Here is a 17,036-nt window from a genome sequence, read left to right as displayed (position 1 = left end):
TTTTGAAGTTGAGAAAGCTGAGATGAGAGTACCATTAAATAATTGATTAATGATATTTTCCTAACCATATTTCAATTGATCCGTTTTTCCTTCTTTATTTTGGTTTAGTGTATTTAGTTTTCCTCTTCTAAGACAAAAAACAAAACAATAAGGTGGGACTCTCTGCTCCTTAAATTAGTATCACACACACATACACACGTATACATACATACATACATACATATATTTATTCCTTTGATTCTGCTATTTATATTATAAGTTTGGTATTTTATCACTGCAAATGTCGTATCTAAATAATCCTGCTATTGTGATGGATAACGGTACTGGGCTAACCAAGTTGGGTTTTGCTGGTAATGATTCTCCATCCTGGATCTTTCCTACGGCTATTGCCACCTCACAGGGATCCCAATCTACATCTTCTTCTAAGAAGCTGGACACATCCATGAATATGTCCAACACTAACTACTCTTCTTCAACTACTGCTACTGGTGCTACTAGTACTGGTACTGGTACTAATAAAAACTCATATTATGCTAAATCTACTTCTGCTACTGCATTTGATAACTTGAGTTCAAATGTCTTACTATCAAATAATCTGGCTGGGAAAAGAGGCACGGAAGATTTGGATTTTTATATCGGGAACGAAGCATTGATCGCCTCCCAAGGTCCATCTTACTCTTTATCTTACCCTATTAAACATGGACAAATTGAGAACTGGGACCATATGGAGAGATTTTGGGAAAATTCTATCTTTAAATATTTGAGAGTAGAACCAGAAGATCACTATTTCCTTTTAACTGAGCCACCTTTGAATCCACCTGAGAATAGAGAACAAGTGGCAGAAATTTTCTTTGAATCATTCAACTGTGCAGGTCTCTATATTGCAGTACAAGCTGTCTTGGCTCTTGCTGCATCTTGGACTTCTTCAAAAGTTATTGACAGATCATTAACAGGTACTGTCATTGATTCTGGGGATGGTGTCACCCACGTCATTCCTGTAGCTGAAGGGTATGTTATTGGTTCAGCTATTAAAAATATCCCAATTGCAGGTAGGGATATCACCTTATTTATTCAGTCACTTTTGAGGGAACGTGGTGAGCAAGACACCTCATTGAAGACCGCAGAGCGTATTAAGCAAGAATATTGTTACGTGTGTCCAGATATTGTTAAAGAATTCAATAAATTTGATAGAAATCCAGAAAAATTTGCACAATTTGTAGTAGAAAACAAAGAGAGAACCTCCAAAAAAATAATCGATATTGGTTACGAAAGATTTTTGGCACCAGAAATTTTCTTCAATCCTGAGATTGCATCCTCCGATTTCTTGACTCCATTACCAACCTTAGTGGATCAAACTATTCAAGCATGCCCAATCGATGTACGTAAAGGTTTATACAACAACATCGTACTATCGGGTGGTTCTACGATGTTCAAAGATTTTGGTCGTCGTTTACAAAGAGATTTAAAATCTATAGTAAATAATAGAATTGCACAAAATGAAAGATTGACTGGTACTAAATCTACAGGGGTTGATGTTTCAGTTATTTCACATAGAAAACAAAGAAATGCAGTCTGGTTTGGTGGTTCGTTACTCGCACAAACCGCGGAATTTAGAGGCTATTGTCATACAAAGCAAGATTATGAAGAATATGGTCCTGAAATTGTTAGAAACTTTAGTTTATTTAACATGGTATAAATAGTCTTTTAAAACGGTATATAAACAAGAATAGACATAGGAATATGAATAAATAAATAAATAAGTAAATAAATAACACAGGTATGTATATCAACGATTTTTAATGAATTTATTTTAAAATATAACTCACTACAGAATGTTTTTTTAATTTTTTTTTTCTTGATTTCTTATAATTTACACAGTTTATCATATAATAATGCACACACACACACACATATATATATATATATATAAAGACAGAAAGAGAAAGAGAAGGCGAAAGTGGGAGAGAGCAAGGAGTGTGGAAGGAAAAATATGTATAGATTTTTTATTTGATCTTTTTAATATTCATCCTTACCACTGATAATAACATCATCGATCTTTAAAATCATTCTACAAAGTTGAGTAGCTAAAAGAATTTGTTGTTTCTTACCAATCAATGGATCGACAACAAATAGTTCCTTCATGTCATTAGTACCTTTCCCAAGACAATCCACACCAATATTAGCTGCATTTTCTTTTATTTGCTTACTCTTTAATAAGGATAAAGTCTCAATTGGATCAAGCCCTGAATTTTCAGCTAAGGTCATTGGTATAGTATCTAAAGCTTGTGCAAAGGCACGGAATGCATATTGGTCAATGCCTGACTGCTTATCTGCCTCTTCGGAGACGGCAAGTGACATAGCTACTTCAGCAGCACCACCACCATAAACAATACGAGAATCTTTAACTAGATTACGTACCACACATAATGAATCGTGTAACGCACGTTGGGCCTCATCCACAATCATTTTATTTGAACCACGAATGAAGCATGTCACAGTCTTTGTGTGTTTTGTGTCTGGTTGTTCGATGACTAGCATGCGGTCCTTAGTGGTCCCAAACTCCATTTCGTATATCTTGGAACATCTACCTAATTTATTAGCTGATAGATCCTGGAATCTTGGAACAATGCGGCCGTTAGTGGCAATAGCTATTTGTTCCAGTTCTTGGCCACCCACCCATCTAACAGCGGGCAACTCATTTTGTAAAAGTAGATGGTTAGCTTCATCATCAAACCCCCATTGACAAATGACTACATCTGCCCCTGAGTCCTTGACATACTGAATCATTTCTTTAAATTTTTCTTGTTCATAGTTTTGTAATTTTTCATATTCCTCGACTGTGGAGATATCTAGCTTATGTTTAGTCTTTGGTTTTGGTGGTTCGAAAGGACATGTGAGGATGGCCAACTTAATGTCTTCTTTGCCGAGTTGTTGTGCATCCAAACATTTTGGCATCTGTGGATGAGAGAAGTCTTTATCTAAGATAACACCATTGATCAACATGGAATCCTTTAAAGAGCCACCGACTCTACCTTGCAAACGAATCAAATCGAAATCCACATCCTTTCTTTCCTTATCCATGACAGATTTGATTGCATTCACGGCCATTTGAGCGAACTTGTCGTGTTCTTTAGACACAATTTTGGACCCTAAGGAAGTTCTTGCAGCTTTAAATAGGAGGTCGTCCAACTGACTATCAGTGACGATGGCATCGGCGGTGGCTTCCAACTTTTGGACAGCCAATTTCGATGCCTCGTCAAACCCGTTGGCTATCTTGATTGGATGAATCCCCTTTTCGATCAGTTCTAAAGATTGGTCCAACAGAGCACTGGCCAGAACCACTACACCGGTGGTACCGTCACCGATTTCGTCATCTTGAGCCTTTGACAACTGGACCAATAATTTAGCGATTTCGTTGTCCAGTTGGATCTGAGAAAGGATTGTGGCACCGTCGTTGGTGATTGTGATATCACCATCGGGAGAGATCAAAATCTTGTCCAGCCCACGAGGTCCCAGGGAGGTTTTGATGATAGAGGCAATGGATCTAGCAGCGAGGATATGAGACTTCTTGGCTTCTATCCCGTGTTGTCTTTTCTTGTTACCTTGGTCTTTAACAATAATGAAAGGCCTGCCCATTTCATCTTGTGCTACAATGGCATTAGATAAATCTGGCATTTCCATTTGAGCTGAGGAAGTAGTCATCTTAAAAACGAGAATAATAATAATAGTAATAATAATAAAAAAAAGGACTAAAAAAAAGAGAGACTGTTTCACAGATGTAATAGTTAAAAGCCCCACTTGCACGTATATATATACTCTCGCAGCCCTTTAGATTATAAAATAGGTTCGTCAAATAGATATTCCTAAGAGGGACGTGTAGCCTTTTCCACAGTTATAAGATTGCACATTAGTATATATTTATTTCTTTTTTTTTTTTTTTTTTTATCTTTGGGTTAGTTTGTCGATAATAATAATGGTAATAATGACAATGATAATTTTTCCATCACTCTGAACGGCGCAACCGAATCGATTGAAACTGTCAAAGATCCATTGCCTGGTGTTGAATGAGTAGAGAAGAGAAGAGTTGGTGTTTGTAATGAATGCATTAATAATGTACTATAGCAATTGACATATGTAGATAGTATACAGAATAAGTATATATAAATATATATATTGCGAGATAGAGAGAGAGAAAGAGAGAAAGGGGTTTAGTTATTGGTTCTGAATTTGTAGGAACATTTGGTACAAGTATAAAAAACAGTAGCACCTTCATCAGCAGATCTTAGTTGTAGAGTATGGTAATGCATTTCATCGTTACCACACTTAGGACACTTTTCTTTAATGATGGCTCCTTCTTTCAACTCATCTTTCCTTAGTGAGGTCTTGACTACTGATTTCTTGGATCTCAATGCACTTGGGAAAGCGTCGTCTGCGGTTGTTGTCACGACTTCCAGATTGGTGAAGTTCTTCTTTGGATATGTGGCTTGACATTGACTACACTCCACTAGGTCTCCTTGGACTGTGTTTGGGTTGTCTAATAGGTTACCACAATCTAAACAAAATATAAGAGAACCAACAACTGACATATCTTTTTAAATTATTTTTTTTACTTTATTTTTCTTTTATCTTGTCTATGTGTATATGTATATGTATATGTATATGTTTATGTGTTTATTACAATAAATTTATACTGAATGTTCTTGTTTATGTTGATGGAACAGAAAAAGATGGGAAATCTAAACGTTTTCACAAACACTGGTTGTGTATGTGTGTGTGTATGTTTGTATGTGTATGTGTGAAGATCTGTCTTTCTTATTTGTTTCCTAATGCCCTTAAAATCATCTAAATGTTAGCACAGCCTGCAATCATAATTACAACACAGAGATGCACCGTCACACACATACATATACACAGCCAGCAGCACCAATAGCAGCAGCAGCCACAACCACATAGTAAACGTTAACATAACAAAAACCATCAACCTGCAGATTGAAAAGTTAAAGATAAAAAAAAATTTTTTTTCCTTTTTTTCTTTTTTGCTTCGATGAGCTGGTCACGTGTTCCTGTGAAGAGATGACAACATCATATTATAAAAAGAAATGAAGTCGACATGTTGATGGCTTTTCTTTTTACCATCCATATTGTCTCTTAGACCATTGTTGGGCTTGATTGATTCGTCTGTTTCTCTGCTTGAGGGAGTCCCTATTCTCTTTTGCATTCTTAATCAAGGAACTCAACTGGTTCTTTGGATCGTGCAGTTCAGTGATTGGAAGATTACTATTGACAGACACATACTCATCTTCTTTGCCTGTTGTTTGTTCAGTTCCTTTCATGTTCTTGGGAGACATGTCACTTTTGGTTAAAGAAGTGGCAGTGTTTCCATCTTGTTGTGTATTGCCAAATTTGATGCATGGCAGAGTGTCTATTCTCAATCCATCCTCGCCACCATTGGCATCTGACTCACGACCAACGTCTACAAGAATCCTCACGGGTTTGTAGTCAACACCATTAAGATCCGTGCTTCTTCTATCGTATCCACCGTCAAACACTTTCATCCTCAACTTCACGTTCGTACCGTTTCTCTGTTTCTTTAATTATTTCTTCAGCTGCTTCTTTATGTCTGTTCGTGATGCCGGTGTCATATATATATATAAACACACACAAATTCCCTTATAAATTGTTCTTTTCTTGTTTTATTTTATTTTTTATTTTTTATTTTTTTTCTCTTTTGTTGTTGAACAAAAAAAATATATATTGATAATTTCGTTTACTATGGATAAGAGAGAGAGAGAGAGAAAGAGAAAGAGAAAGAGAAAGAGAAAGAGAAAGAGTAATAAGATATATATGTGTGTATGTGTATGTGTTATAGAAGGTAGTTCAATAATATATCAATGTCAAAATATTTGGTTGATTTGAGAGTAGCATTATTTCAATTGAATCCACAAGTAGGTCAATTGGAACAGAACATCGAAAGAACATGGAACCTGGTCCATAGACTCAAATCGATTTTGGATCAAGACTCATCGAAGTACCCGCAACTGGTAGTCTTTCCTGAATTTGCACTCACTGGCTACTCCTTCCACTCCAAAGAACAAATCAAACCCCATGTCTCGATCACACGCAACAGTCAATCCTTCAAATTTGCACAGAGTGTCTCTAAATTGTTTCGGTGCTACACAGTGATAGGATACCCTGAGGAGTCGATGGATGCGAACAAGCACGGTAGACAAGTTGAGTCTGTCCTCTACAATAGTGCTTTAGTCACTGATCCCAGTGGGGATCTCACTTTCAATTACAGAAAGTCTTTTCTCTATGATACCGAATACGAATGGGGTTGTCAAGAGAATCCTCAGTCCTTCCAGAAATTCACTATGGTTTTTGAAAAATGTGCAATAGAGAAAAATGGAACCGTTGCTGCTGCTGCTGATATTGAATTGGATACGTCTATTGGGATCTGTATGGATTTGAACCCTTATAAATTCGAGGCACCGTTCAACGATTTTGAGTTTTCTAGTTTCTGTCTCGATAATAACGTAGATTTGATGATATGCCCCATGGCATGGCTACATTCCAAATCGATCACGAAACATGACCATGACTTAGATACGATCAATCGGAAATTGGAAAGTATACGAAGGTCACTGGATACTTTGCAATTACCTATACATGGGTCACAAGGTGTATTCCAGATTGATATAAACAAGGAGCTCTGCACACAGAGGAGGATATCCAGAGAGGACCCACTCTTGTCTGATTCTCAGTATGACCAGTTGGAGACACCGGATATGGAAAATGTAAATTATTGGATCCTAAGGTTCCTACCATTCCTAAATCTAAATATCCGCAAAAGTTTGTGGTATAGACAGTTTATCCAGCTGAATGAAAGTCTGGTTGGTCGCGAAAGATCATATATGGGCATGTCCAAGGAGAAAAGCTGGAAATTTGAGGGCCGAAATAGTGTGTTGTTGCTATGTAACAGATGTGGGATAGAAGATGATGGGAAAACTATATTTGCTGGAAGTTCAGGTATATATAAATTCAATGGCAAAACAGCACGGTTAGACAATGATTACGAGACAAACATCGACTCACTGAATGAGAGTGTGGATTTGCTAGGCAATTTAGGCAAGGGGCTAGAAGGTGTGATTATGCGTGATATCGAATTCGAAGTAAGTAAGTAAGTAACTAAATAAATAAATAAATAGGTCATACATACATGTATATATATAAGTTCATTTCAATTTTTCTTTTTTTTTTTTTTTTTTTTTGTTTCAACTTTATCTCTTTGTTCAGAATTTTTTTTTGGCATAGATCATGGCAGTAAATGGTTCCTCGAACCGTAAGGCGACCTTATACATTATGTAAACAAACAAAGTGATCACCAGGCCTGCAGGTTTCCCGTAGTACAAGGCGGTGCCTAAGAAACTTAGAGTAGAGCCTTGGTACATTGGGTTATTGGAGATGTTGAAGGGGAAACCAGTGACTCTTTCCTTCATGAGGATCCCGAAATAGTCGCCTAGATAAGTGCCGATGATTCCCAACCGATACATGGACGTGATCACTAGTAACTGGCCCATGGCAAAACACAGGACAGCCAGGCACTTCACTGTGTCATTTTGTAAAAGAGTGAGAGGCAGCTGTTGTCTTAAGGCTTGATTGAACATATAGTCACGGAGTAAACCGAGCGAGAAGATGATAAGGGCTAGTAGGTAGCAGCCGGTTTTAGGGGACTTGGTCAATCTGGTCAGTAAACGGTAGTTATATTCTGTTCTGGCTACAATATTCCAAAACACAGGGTTAAATACGACGAAAAAGGTACAGTATTGGAAGTATTTGTCCTCAAAGTTTACAGTGGAAGAGAATGCTTCCAAGTGTTCTAAGATAGATAGTTTTGGTTCTGAAGGTAACAATTGTGTATCCATGGGGTGGAAATTCTGAATCGATTATTTTATTGTATGGCTCTTGGTTGAATGACGAGCAAGAAGTGCAGTAACTGTATTTTCCTTTCACGCAGGCTCACACACATACAGATATATACATACATATATATATACACGTTTATACTTGCACTTACACTTATCCTTATATATATGTAGAGAGTGAGAGAGAGATACACAATTATGTGTGCCCAAGACCCACGCACCGCATAGAAAAACACAGCTAACATTGCCGCATCGCCGCTTTTTGCTGCCACCACAAAACAAAAAAACGAAAAGAAGCGACAGATGCAAAACGCAAAATGCCTTTAATGGTGACAATCTGTGATGAGACGGTTCATGTTGGTGCCATGGTTCATGTTGATGGTTTGAATAAACGTCTTCTCTGAAGTAAAACTGTTTCTCTTTACTGCTTAGACAAACACCAAGAAAAAAAGAAAGAAGAAAAAGGGGGGGTGAAAAAAAACCATATATATATATATTTGCGCATATATCCTATCCTATCCTATACTATACTATAATATAATATAATATAATATAATATAATATTGATGACTTTGAATACTGTTGAATTGTATGGGGGTGCCATTACTACAGTACTACCTGATGGCTTCCTAGATGTCTCTCTGCTACGTGAGGTACCTGACACACAAGAAGTATACGTGAACAGTCGTGATCCATCAGCCCCTGTGTCTAACGATGGCTTGGGCTACAACGAAAGTATAATCTTTGATCTGTTGCAAAGGGTCGAGGTAGTGGACGATAGAATGGCACTGGACTTCCATTTGAAAGAGATCAGCGACTTGAACGGGTCTAGCGACTGGAAGATGCTCAAATACGACAACGAAGCCCACAGCGTCTTGTCTTCGACTGCTGCAGGCATCGTCCCACAGACTTGTATCTTACTGGAATCTGTTGCCAAGTGGGGGAAAGTCAATGAACCACCACGAGTCCTGCTCTCTTGTGTCGGGCTATTAAGGCTCAAGGACGTCGATACAGACGTTTTGATCACTGTTAACGTCCCATTAGATTCCAAACGGTTTGCCGATGAAACTTTAACCATAACGGACCCTCAAGATTCGAAATTCTCCATACCTGCTCGTGTCTATGTAGCATATCAACTATTACAAGAGATAGTGGTGAAGTTTAATGTAAGAGATAAATCATTATTCGTTTAATCATATACCGTACACACACACACATATATATATATGCATACCCTCTCTCTCTTTCTCTTTTCCATATATATTTGTATCTGTATGAGTTTATGTAGACTCTCTAATGTCAACTATTTATTTGTTTATATATTGTTTTTCTATTTGTTTTTTGTTTTGAAACTTCTCGAGAAATTGGGAAAATTTTTGCAGATATCCAAAAGAAAAAAAAAAAATAAAAAGAAAACATTACGCTGTGTGCTATTGAAAACTGAAAATGATAGGAATATAGGTAGCAAGTTGTTAAAATGTACATGTGGGGGTATATAGAGGTTTGGATATTTCCTACATAAGAACAAGCACATCAATCAATTAGTTATCCGTTTGTTTATCTTTTTTTTATTTTTTATTTTTGTTTTTTATTATTATTATTCCCTTTCTTCTTAACGGTTTTCAAAGAAACTATGTCTAAATCAAGAAAGACTTGGAACAAAAGAAAAAGAGCCCTTTGGATTCTTACCACTGTGGCTATAGGTATCCTCCTATTTTGGAAACTGTTTAATAATTCAAAAGGTAGCGATTTACAGGCTCTACTACAAAACTTGCCAAAGGAGATCAGCCAAAGCATAAACAACGCATATTCAAACCAACAAAGTGACGAAGACATCATAAGAAGATTCGAAGAACTATCCGAACTGCTTAAGACAAAACAGGAGGACCAAACCAAACAATTCGAAAGGCAACGTCGTATCCTAGAAAAGAAAATCAAAGAACTGAAAAAATTACCAAGTGATGCCACTTTACGTGAAAAACTGGTGTATTCCTTTGAATACGACAGCTTAAGAAAGTTTCCTGCATTCATCTGGCAGACCTACGATAAACCTGTAATTAATAGGAGAACTGTTCAAGATGATCTTGCAGATTCTGATTCCGACAGTAATAATAACAGCAATAACCAAGGTATAAGTGAAGAACTGGCCTCCAACAAGGCCAACTGGGATGAAAAGAACCCTGGCTTCGTTCATGAAATCTTTAATGAAGACATCATATATGCAATGGTCCGTCATTACTATGCATCTGTCCCAGAAGTCATTGAGGCTTACAACGCACTACCAACAAAGATTCTGAAAATCGATTTCTTTAAATACCTGATTCTATTGGCACGTGGTGGTCTATATGCAGATATGGATACTGTTCCATTGCAACCCATCCCCAATTGGATTCCAGGTGATGTTGATCCACGCAAGATCGGTCTTATTATTGGGATTGAACACGATGCACAAGACAATTCCTGGAAGAATGATTATGTGAGAAGGCTACAGTTTGGTACTTGGATCATCCAAGCTAAACCTGGACATCCTGCCATTAGAGAAATTGTGGCACAGATCACAGAGACAACATTGAAGCGTAAAAGAGATAATGAACTGAATCTAAATTTCAGAAACGACTTGAATATAATGTCCTGGACTGGGTCGGGTGTCTGGACCGACATACTTTTCACTTATTTTAACGATTACTTGAGGAGTGGGATTGCACGGAAAGTGACATGGAAAGAGTTCCATAATTTAAAAACACCAAAGGTTTTAAGTGACGTGTTAATTTTCCCGGAATTCACATTCAATGCTCCAAACACTATCACAAATGATGATCCACATAAAATACTGTATTTCACTACTCATGATAATGCCAAATTTTGGAAGATTGTATCAAAGGTTGGCGATGTAAAAGATGCATAAAGATAAACTAAAGTCATACTTACACACACACATATATATATATATACTTTTTTGCAAATAAATAATAATTAAATGTTTTATTTTCACATATTTGACTCCTCTATGAGTATGCACAACCATATATTATATGATACTCAATGTATAGATAGATGTAAATCTACTTTTACTAATATAACAGAGGAGTGAAAACAAATATATAATCAAAAGAATACGAAAAGAATAACTAAAGCACAGGGGGGAGGTAAAAAGAATATATACATGTATATATATATATATATAAACAGATAAATAGAGACAGGGAATTATTAGCATGACATGGATAGAAAGAAGGCATACGGACAAGTCAGATATTAACATTAACTCATCAAGTCTTTCTGTTTTATTCATATTAAATATATTTTATATTTGTTTTCTTTAATGACCGGATCCACCACCAATTTCAATAGTTGGACCGCAACCAAGAGTCTTCTTTAAACTACCGTAGATACCGAACTGTAAAGAGGTCAGAGTACCAACCATGACTAAACGTGTTGGTAGACCGGTGAAGGAACCAACAAAACCCAATTGTTTAGCTAACTGAGCCAACAAACCGACAGTACTTTGACCTGGAGCTTTCTTAGTCTTGTTAACTTTAGATAATAGAGTATCAGCAGGTTGGGACACAATAGCAGCAGCAAAACCAGCAGTTAAACCAGATAACAAGTTGATACCGGTGACAACACTGTGAGATAGATCAGATTTCTTCTTACCGATCATACCATAGTAAAGTTCGGAGGCTCTTTCAAAGACTAAGAATTTGGCAATATTATATGGGATTTGTTTGAAAAGAATTGGAGTGAACCCACTGTAGAAAGAACCAATACCTTCCTCCTTTAGGATCCTTGAAAATCCGCCAACTAGACCATTGGCGAATGTTGGTTGAGAGACCAATCTAATTCTAGTGGCTTCCAATGGACATAAAGCGATATCAGCGATGAACTCAGCAACAGCTGCAGACCCCATATAGACACTGTTCTTGTACTGGGATGCGGTGTCATAGCCTAACATATCGATAAACATTTTTTTGAAGACTTCATACCCACCAAATTTGAATGCACCTTGGATGGAATAACCTAATAAGGTTGGACCAAACCCTGTTAAAAGAGCAGCAGCACCTTCCTCCCCGATGATTTTCCTGAAGGAGGCAACCATACCCTTGTTGTAGACGGTTGGTTCCAATTGGATTCTAGTCTTAACAACATCAATAGGAACTAGAGAACTGTGAGTAGAACCACAACCAATGGCACCAGCCAAAGCAAATTTAAAATAATCGGATGCAGAATATTGTGGGATAGAATCAGCCATATTGTGTTGATTTTATTCTGTGGGTATAAGTAGTGTTTCGAGTTCTTTTTTTTATTATTATATTTTATTCTATTTTATTTTGCTTCTTCTGCTTTTTTTCTTGTTGTTAAAATATATGATAAACTGGAAGTAAAAGTTTATTTTTACTAACTTGTCTGGTTTAGCAAAGACGAAAACTGAAAAAAAAAAAAGATGTATAATTAAAAACCTAGAAGATAAAGATCAAATAAGGGAAACAGGTCGATGAAACGTAGGTAAGTCAAAGAAAGGGAAAGAGTAAGAAATTTTTGTTTATATTTTTTTTTTTTTTAAGTTAAAAGTTTTTGACAGCAAGATAGGCTAAGCCAAAGGTCTATAAAGAATTACGGTTTTCCTTCTATCGAACACAACAAATAGAAATCTTGCCTGCTGCTCGAGCGTTTCAGAGACACAATGTTCTTTGGGAGCAAGACTCATTACAAGGTCTCAAAGATGGGGTAGAAGATTTAAATTAGCAAAGCACAACAATAATAACAGCAAACTGTTTTTCCACTAAAATGCCACCTTCCTTGTCCATCGATTCGCTGAGCAGATTTTCCTCTTGGAGAAGGGTTTTTTTTGGTATTTCCACGGAGATAAGTGAGATAGTGAGACATTTTCCCGTTGCAGACAAAAGAGGATTTTGATTGGACCAACCAACAGCAGCAGAAATTTCCTTAGGACGAAACAACAGAAAAAAAAAAAGAAAAAGAAAAAAACGAAACCATGGAACCGGCCGAATTTTTGACCGAAACAAAGAAAAGTAGCCATACATCGGCCAATAGAGCACGTGATTTTCTCTTATTTATCTTACATTAAGATTTCTTATAGATCTATTGCTTGATTAGGAAATAAGAAGATAAGTGTGCAAGATGTGCATCTGCTACATTTAACACACATGTGTTTATTCATATATACATATAAATATACATTATACTGGAAAAGAACTGAATAAATAATTAGTGACAGTGGGATGACAGTACTGTTTTAAGACTTTTGTTTTTTTATTTATGGATCCCTACTCTGATTAAATCCTCGGATACAACTGTAGGTAAAGAAACATTGTTACGGTCCTTTTTTTTTTTACAATATTTATTAGTACTTTTTCCAGATTTATTGAATTAAATCAATATTAGAGTTATACAATTATAAAGTTATTTAATTAGGGAAGTTTTGGGATTCTTAAGAGCGTTATATCATGATTGTTTATAGCTTCAAGATTATGCAATAGTGAGTTACTTAAACATGATTTTCTTGATTAAATATAATCAAAACATCGTAACAAAAATATAATTATATTAAAACATTTATAGAGGAACTATTAGATTGTATAACTTTGTTGAATAATTTAAATTACTTAGAATAAAGAGACGGTATTATTGTTTTATCAAGTACAATTATATCTATTTTTGGTTTATAGGATATTAGAAAAACAATCGAATAGATAATAAAAAAAATACACAGTATGCAACAATATTGGGGTATTATATAAACTTATATAACATTATATAATTAGTAAATTATTTAGGATTTGTTATCTTAAAATTGCTTACATGCATACAATTTAAATAATCATAAAAAATAATAAACCAATGAAATGGGCAACACTCCACTTCATATACATAGTACTACCGTTACCCTCATATGATACAAGAGAAGCTGTATCTCCATGAGGTAATCCAGTAACAGTTGATGATGAGGATGGTTGCTCAGAAATATATTGGGAAGCTTGTGGCACCATTGTGGTTAACGATTTTTCTGGTTTTCTGGCTTCACTACTACCTATAACAGTGGTAGATGCTCTAGAGTTTCTAGATGTTGGTTGATTTTTACCGTTGGTAAACACTGGACCAGTTGTGGTAGATGCAATGGAAGTAACTGGAGTTGCATTGGACATAGCAGAAAATGAGTTGGTCTCTTCTTGTTGGTTATTTGAATAAATAGATTCAATAGAAGTATGTCCAATGATAGCAGTCATACCTGTTTCAGAGGTTATGGATGGTTCTGGACAATAAGTTGTAGTCATAGTAACTCCATTTACTACTGTAGTTAAAACTACCAAAGTTCCACTCAAAGAAGTTTCAGTCTTTTCACCAAGAATAGTGGAGTTTCCATATATAATAGAAGATACAGAAGTCGATGAACTCTTGAAGCTGCTAACTGGAGATGGTGTAATTACAACTACAATGACTTCAGCAGATGAAGAACCTTTGCTGTCAGTGACCGTAGTGGTGAAAGTTGATGTAGTTAAAGCAGAAACATCTCCAGTAGAAGTAGTGAATAAGGTAGCTGGAGCTGGGGTGATCACAACAACAACAACTTCGGTAGAGGAAGAGCCGTTGCTGTTAGTAACAGTGGTGGTGTATGTGGATATTGTTAAGGCAGAAACATCACCAGTAGTAGTCGTATAGGAGGTAGATGGAGCTGGGGCAGTGACTACACCAGTAGTAGTAGTTGAGATGACAGAACTGGATGGATGTGGAGTGATGATAACTACAACAACTTCAGCAGAGGAAGAGCCGTTGCTGTTAGTAACAGTGGTGGTGTATGTGGATATTGTTAAGGCAGAAACATCACCAGTAGTAGTCGTATAGGAGGTAGATGGAGCTGGGGCAGTGACTGCACTAGTAGTGGTAGTTGAGATAACAGAACTAGATGGATGTGGAGTGATGATAACTATAACAACTTCAGCAGAGGAAGAGCCGTTACTGTTGGTTACAATGCTGGTGAAAGTAGAAGTGGTTGGAACACTGACTGTACCGGTGGTGGTAGTAAACAAAGTGGATGTAGCTGGGGCAGTGACTACACCAGTAGTAGTAGTTGAGATGACAGAACTGGATGGATGTGGAGTGATGATAACTACAACAACTTCAGCAGAGGAAGAGCCGTTGCTGTTAGTAACAGTGGTGGTGTATGTGGATATTGTTAAGGCAGAAACATCACCAGTAGTAGTCGTATAGGAGGTAGATGGAGCTGGGGCAGTGACTACACCAGTAGTAGTAGTTGAGATGACAGAACTGGATGGATGTGGAGTGATGATAACTACAACAACTTCAGCAGAGGAAGAGCCGTTGCTGTTAGTAACAGTGGTGGTGTATGTGGATATTGTTAAGGCAGAAACATCACCAGTAGTAGTCGTATAGGAGGTAGATGGAACTGGGGCAGTGACTGCACTAGTAGTGGTAGTTGAGATAACAGAACTAGATGGATGTGGAGTGATGATAACTATAACAACTTCAGCAGAGGAAGAGCCGTTACTGTTGGTTACAATGCTGGTGAAAGTAGAAGTGGTTGGAACACTGACTGTACCGGTAGTGGTGGTATACACAGTAGATTCTGCAGGTACAGCAACATCATAGATAATTTCAGTGACAGTATATCCGTACTGGTTAGTTGTAGATGTTGTTACTGTTGAAATAGTAGTAGCTTCAGTAATAAAACCCTCAGTAGTAACAGTTGTTGTCTTTGTAATTGGTTCAGATATCATTGAACAGTAAGGAAAATAATAAAATTTAGTTAGGTATATAAAAGTACCACCAATTTGATAAAGAGGATCAGATGGTGTAACAGTAAAGTGCTGGTGTTGTGTTTCCCAACCACCATCACAACTTGTGTTGAACCAATAACGGTGACCATCTATTGCAAAATTAATTTGTGGATATCTTGATAAGGTGTTAAAATTTTTAGCATACCATGGATAATAGTCAACACCTAAGAATACAATCATAGACTCGATTGAATTCTTGACTATAAGTGAGCTTGGTACAATTTTTGGATTAATAATATACATACCCTTGTAAATATTGAAGGTTTGTTCTCCAATATTATTTGTGTTAATAAGAACAATAGACCCCTGATTACCAGTAACTTCACCTTGACCTTCTATAGGATTATTGAAAATGATACCTTTCATATCATATCTACTAGGGACTAAATAAGATTCTTGATTTATTAAGCCAGCAAACCCACCAGACTTGATAACACCATTATTTGTTATAGCACCAAGGTAAAGGAACCCATTTGTGGTACCCCCTTTATCAGCTGTATCATAATCAATAGTACCTGTGTTAATGAAGGAACCGGTTGGAGCTATAGTAAAATTAGTACCTGGTATAGTAGCAGCAGCATTTAATTGTGAAACAGTAAATGTACCCGAGTTATCAATACTTGCAGGCGCAATAACAAAATCACTGGCAGAACCTGCTGATTTAATATTTTCGAGGTTGATGTTACCACTGTTTGTGATTGTTGTAGTAGAACCAAATTGTAAACTAGTTAACCCGTTTGTTGAATCACCGATGATGTCTAAAGAACCTTTAACGTCAATATTGCCATTGAAAGAATATGAAGAACCAGCTACTAATGCAAGAGTAGCACCTGATTCAATTACGATAGCATCGGAAAACGTTTGATCACCAGACAAAGTTGTAGGTGCTGAAATAGTTGTAGTAGCAGCAGTTATTTTGGTCACAAGTAGTCCTAGTAAGGACCACAAAATTAACGTCTGCATTTTAATGATAACAAATTAGTAACGGTTAATATTATTTAACTTTATGTAAGCTTATTAAATTGATTTCTGCTGATTTTTATTTACAGATGGTACAGAGGTGGAGAACTGAGAATAAGAAAATAAAGCAAGACCCATAGCAAGCCTGTTGAAGAACGAAAGAATAAAGAAAAAAGATCCAGTTTATATATCATTGACAAATGCAGATATAAACACATATTCATATACGTATATTTTACAAGTGCGTATGATAATTAATCATGGAGGACACCATCAAACATACATATGGATAACCGATAAAATTTAGATTTTTGTTCAGGATATACCTATGCAGGTATGC

General features: G+C 36.5%; 10 protein-coding genes across 10 annotated transcripts; 4 read left to right on the top strand and 6 right to left on the bottom strand.

Moving 5' to 3' along the window:
* Positions 1–280: 280 nt before the first annotated feature.
* On the top strand, positions 281–1,696 carry ARP3 (actin-related protein 3; the record flags this gene model as incomplete). Its single annotated transcript, XM_064859536.1, has 1 exon — positions 281–1,696. One exon carries the CDS (start codon positions 281–283, stop codon positions 1,694–1,696), a length of 1,416 nt encoding a protein of 471 aa, XP_064713492.1.
* A 320-nt stretch (positions 1,697–2,016) lies between these two features.
* Positions 2,017–3,702, bottom strand: CCT5 (chaperonin-containing T-complex subunit CCT5; the record flags this gene model as incomplete). Its single annotated transcript, XM_064859535.1, has 1 exon — positions 2,017–3,702. The coding sequence occupies one exon, from the start codon at positions 3,700–3,702 to the stop codon at positions 2,017–2,019; it is 1,686 nt and encodes a 561-aa protein (XP_064713491.1).
* A 506-nt stretch (positions 3,703–4,208) lies between these two features.
* RPA12 (DNA-directed RNA polymerase I core subunit RPA12) lies at positions 4,209–4,586 on the bottom strand (the record flags this gene model as incomplete). The annotated part of the gene is made up of 1 exon (XM_064859534.1): positions 4,209–4,586. One exon carries the CDS (start codon positions 4,584–4,586, stop codon positions 4,209–4,211), a length of 378 nt encoding a protein of 125 aa, XP_064713490.1.
* A 543-nt stretch (positions 4,587–5,129) lies between these two features.
* On the bottom strand, positions 5,130–5,555 carry PWA37_002987 (uncharacterized protein; the record flags this gene model as incomplete). The annotated part of the gene is made up of 1 exon (XM_064859533.1): positions 5,130–5,555. One exon carries the CDS (start codon positions 5,553–5,555, stop codon positions 5,130–5,132), a length of 426 nt encoding a protein of 141 aa, XP_064713489.1.
* A 336-nt stretch (positions 5,556–5,891) lies between these two features.
* On the top strand, positions 5,892–7,181 carry NTA1 (amidase; the record flags this gene model as incomplete). The annotated part of the gene is made up of 1 exon (XM_064859532.1): positions 5,892–7,181. The coding sequence occupies one exon, from the start codon at positions 5,892–5,894 to the stop codon at positions 7,179–7,181; it is 1,290 nt and encodes a 429-aa protein (XP_064713488.1).
* Positions 7,182–7,289: 108 nt separating this feature from the next.
* Positions 7,290–7,922, bottom strand: OPI3 (bifunctional phosphatidyl-N-methylethanolamine N-methyltransferase/phosphatidyl-N-dimethylethanolamine N-methyltransferase; the record flags this gene model as incomplete). Its single annotated transcript, XM_064859531.1, has 1 exon — positions 7,290–7,922. One exon carries the CDS (start codon positions 7,920–7,922, stop codon positions 7,290–7,292), a length of 633 nt encoding a protein of 210 aa, XP_064713487.1.
* Positions 7,923–8,488: 566 nt separating this feature from the next.
* On the top strand, positions 8,489–9,115 carry MOG1 (Ran GTPase-binding protein MOG1; the record flags this gene model as incomplete). The annotated part of the gene is made up of 1 exon (XM_064859530.1): positions 8,489–9,115. The coding sequence occupies one exon, from the start codon at positions 8,489–8,491 to the stop codon at positions 9,113–9,115; it is 627 nt and encodes a 208-aa protein (XP_064713486.1).
* A 440-nt stretch (positions 9,116–9,555) lies between these two features.
* Positions 9,556–10,827, top strand: HOC1 (alpha-1,6-mannosyltransferase; the record flags this gene model as incomplete). The annotated part of the gene is made up of 1 exon (XM_064859529.1): positions 9,556–10,827. The coding sequence occupies one exon, from the start codon at positions 9,556–9,558 to the stop codon at positions 10,825–10,827; it is 1,272 nt and encodes a 423-aa protein (XP_064713485.1).
* A 414-nt stretch (positions 10,828–11,241) lies between these two features.
* MIR1 (Mir1p) lies at positions 11,242–12,171 on the bottom strand (the record flags this gene model as incomplete). The annotated part of the gene is made up of 1 exon (XM_064859528.1): positions 11,242–12,171. One exon carries the CDS (start codon positions 12,169–12,171, stop codon positions 11,242–11,244), a length of 930 nt encoding a protein of 309 aa, XP_064713484.1.
* A 1,582-nt stretch (positions 12,172–13,753) lies between these two features.
* On the bottom strand, positions 13,754–16,699 carry PWA37_002981 (uncharacterized protein; the record flags this gene model as incomplete). The annotated part of the gene is made up of 1 exon (XM_064859527.1): positions 13,754–16,699. The coding sequence occupies one exon, from the start codon at positions 16,697–16,699 to the stop codon at positions 13,754–13,756; it is 2,946 nt and encodes a 981-aa protein (XP_064713483.1).
* Between the last annotated feature and the right edge of the window lie 337 nt (positions 16,700–17,036).

Source organism: Arxiozyma heterogenica, assembly GCF_036370985.1.
Source record: "Arxiozyma heterogenica strain weizmannii chromosome Unknown scaffold_26, whole genome shotgun sequence".
Taxonomy (NCBI): domain Eukaryota; kingdom Fungi; phylum Ascomycota; class Saccharomycetes; order Saccharomycetales; family Saccharomycetaceae; genus Arxiozyma; species Arxiozyma heterogenica.
The sequence above is the reverse complement of the archived record's forward strand: the minus strand, read 5'-3'. Positions and strand labels throughout refer to the sequence as shown.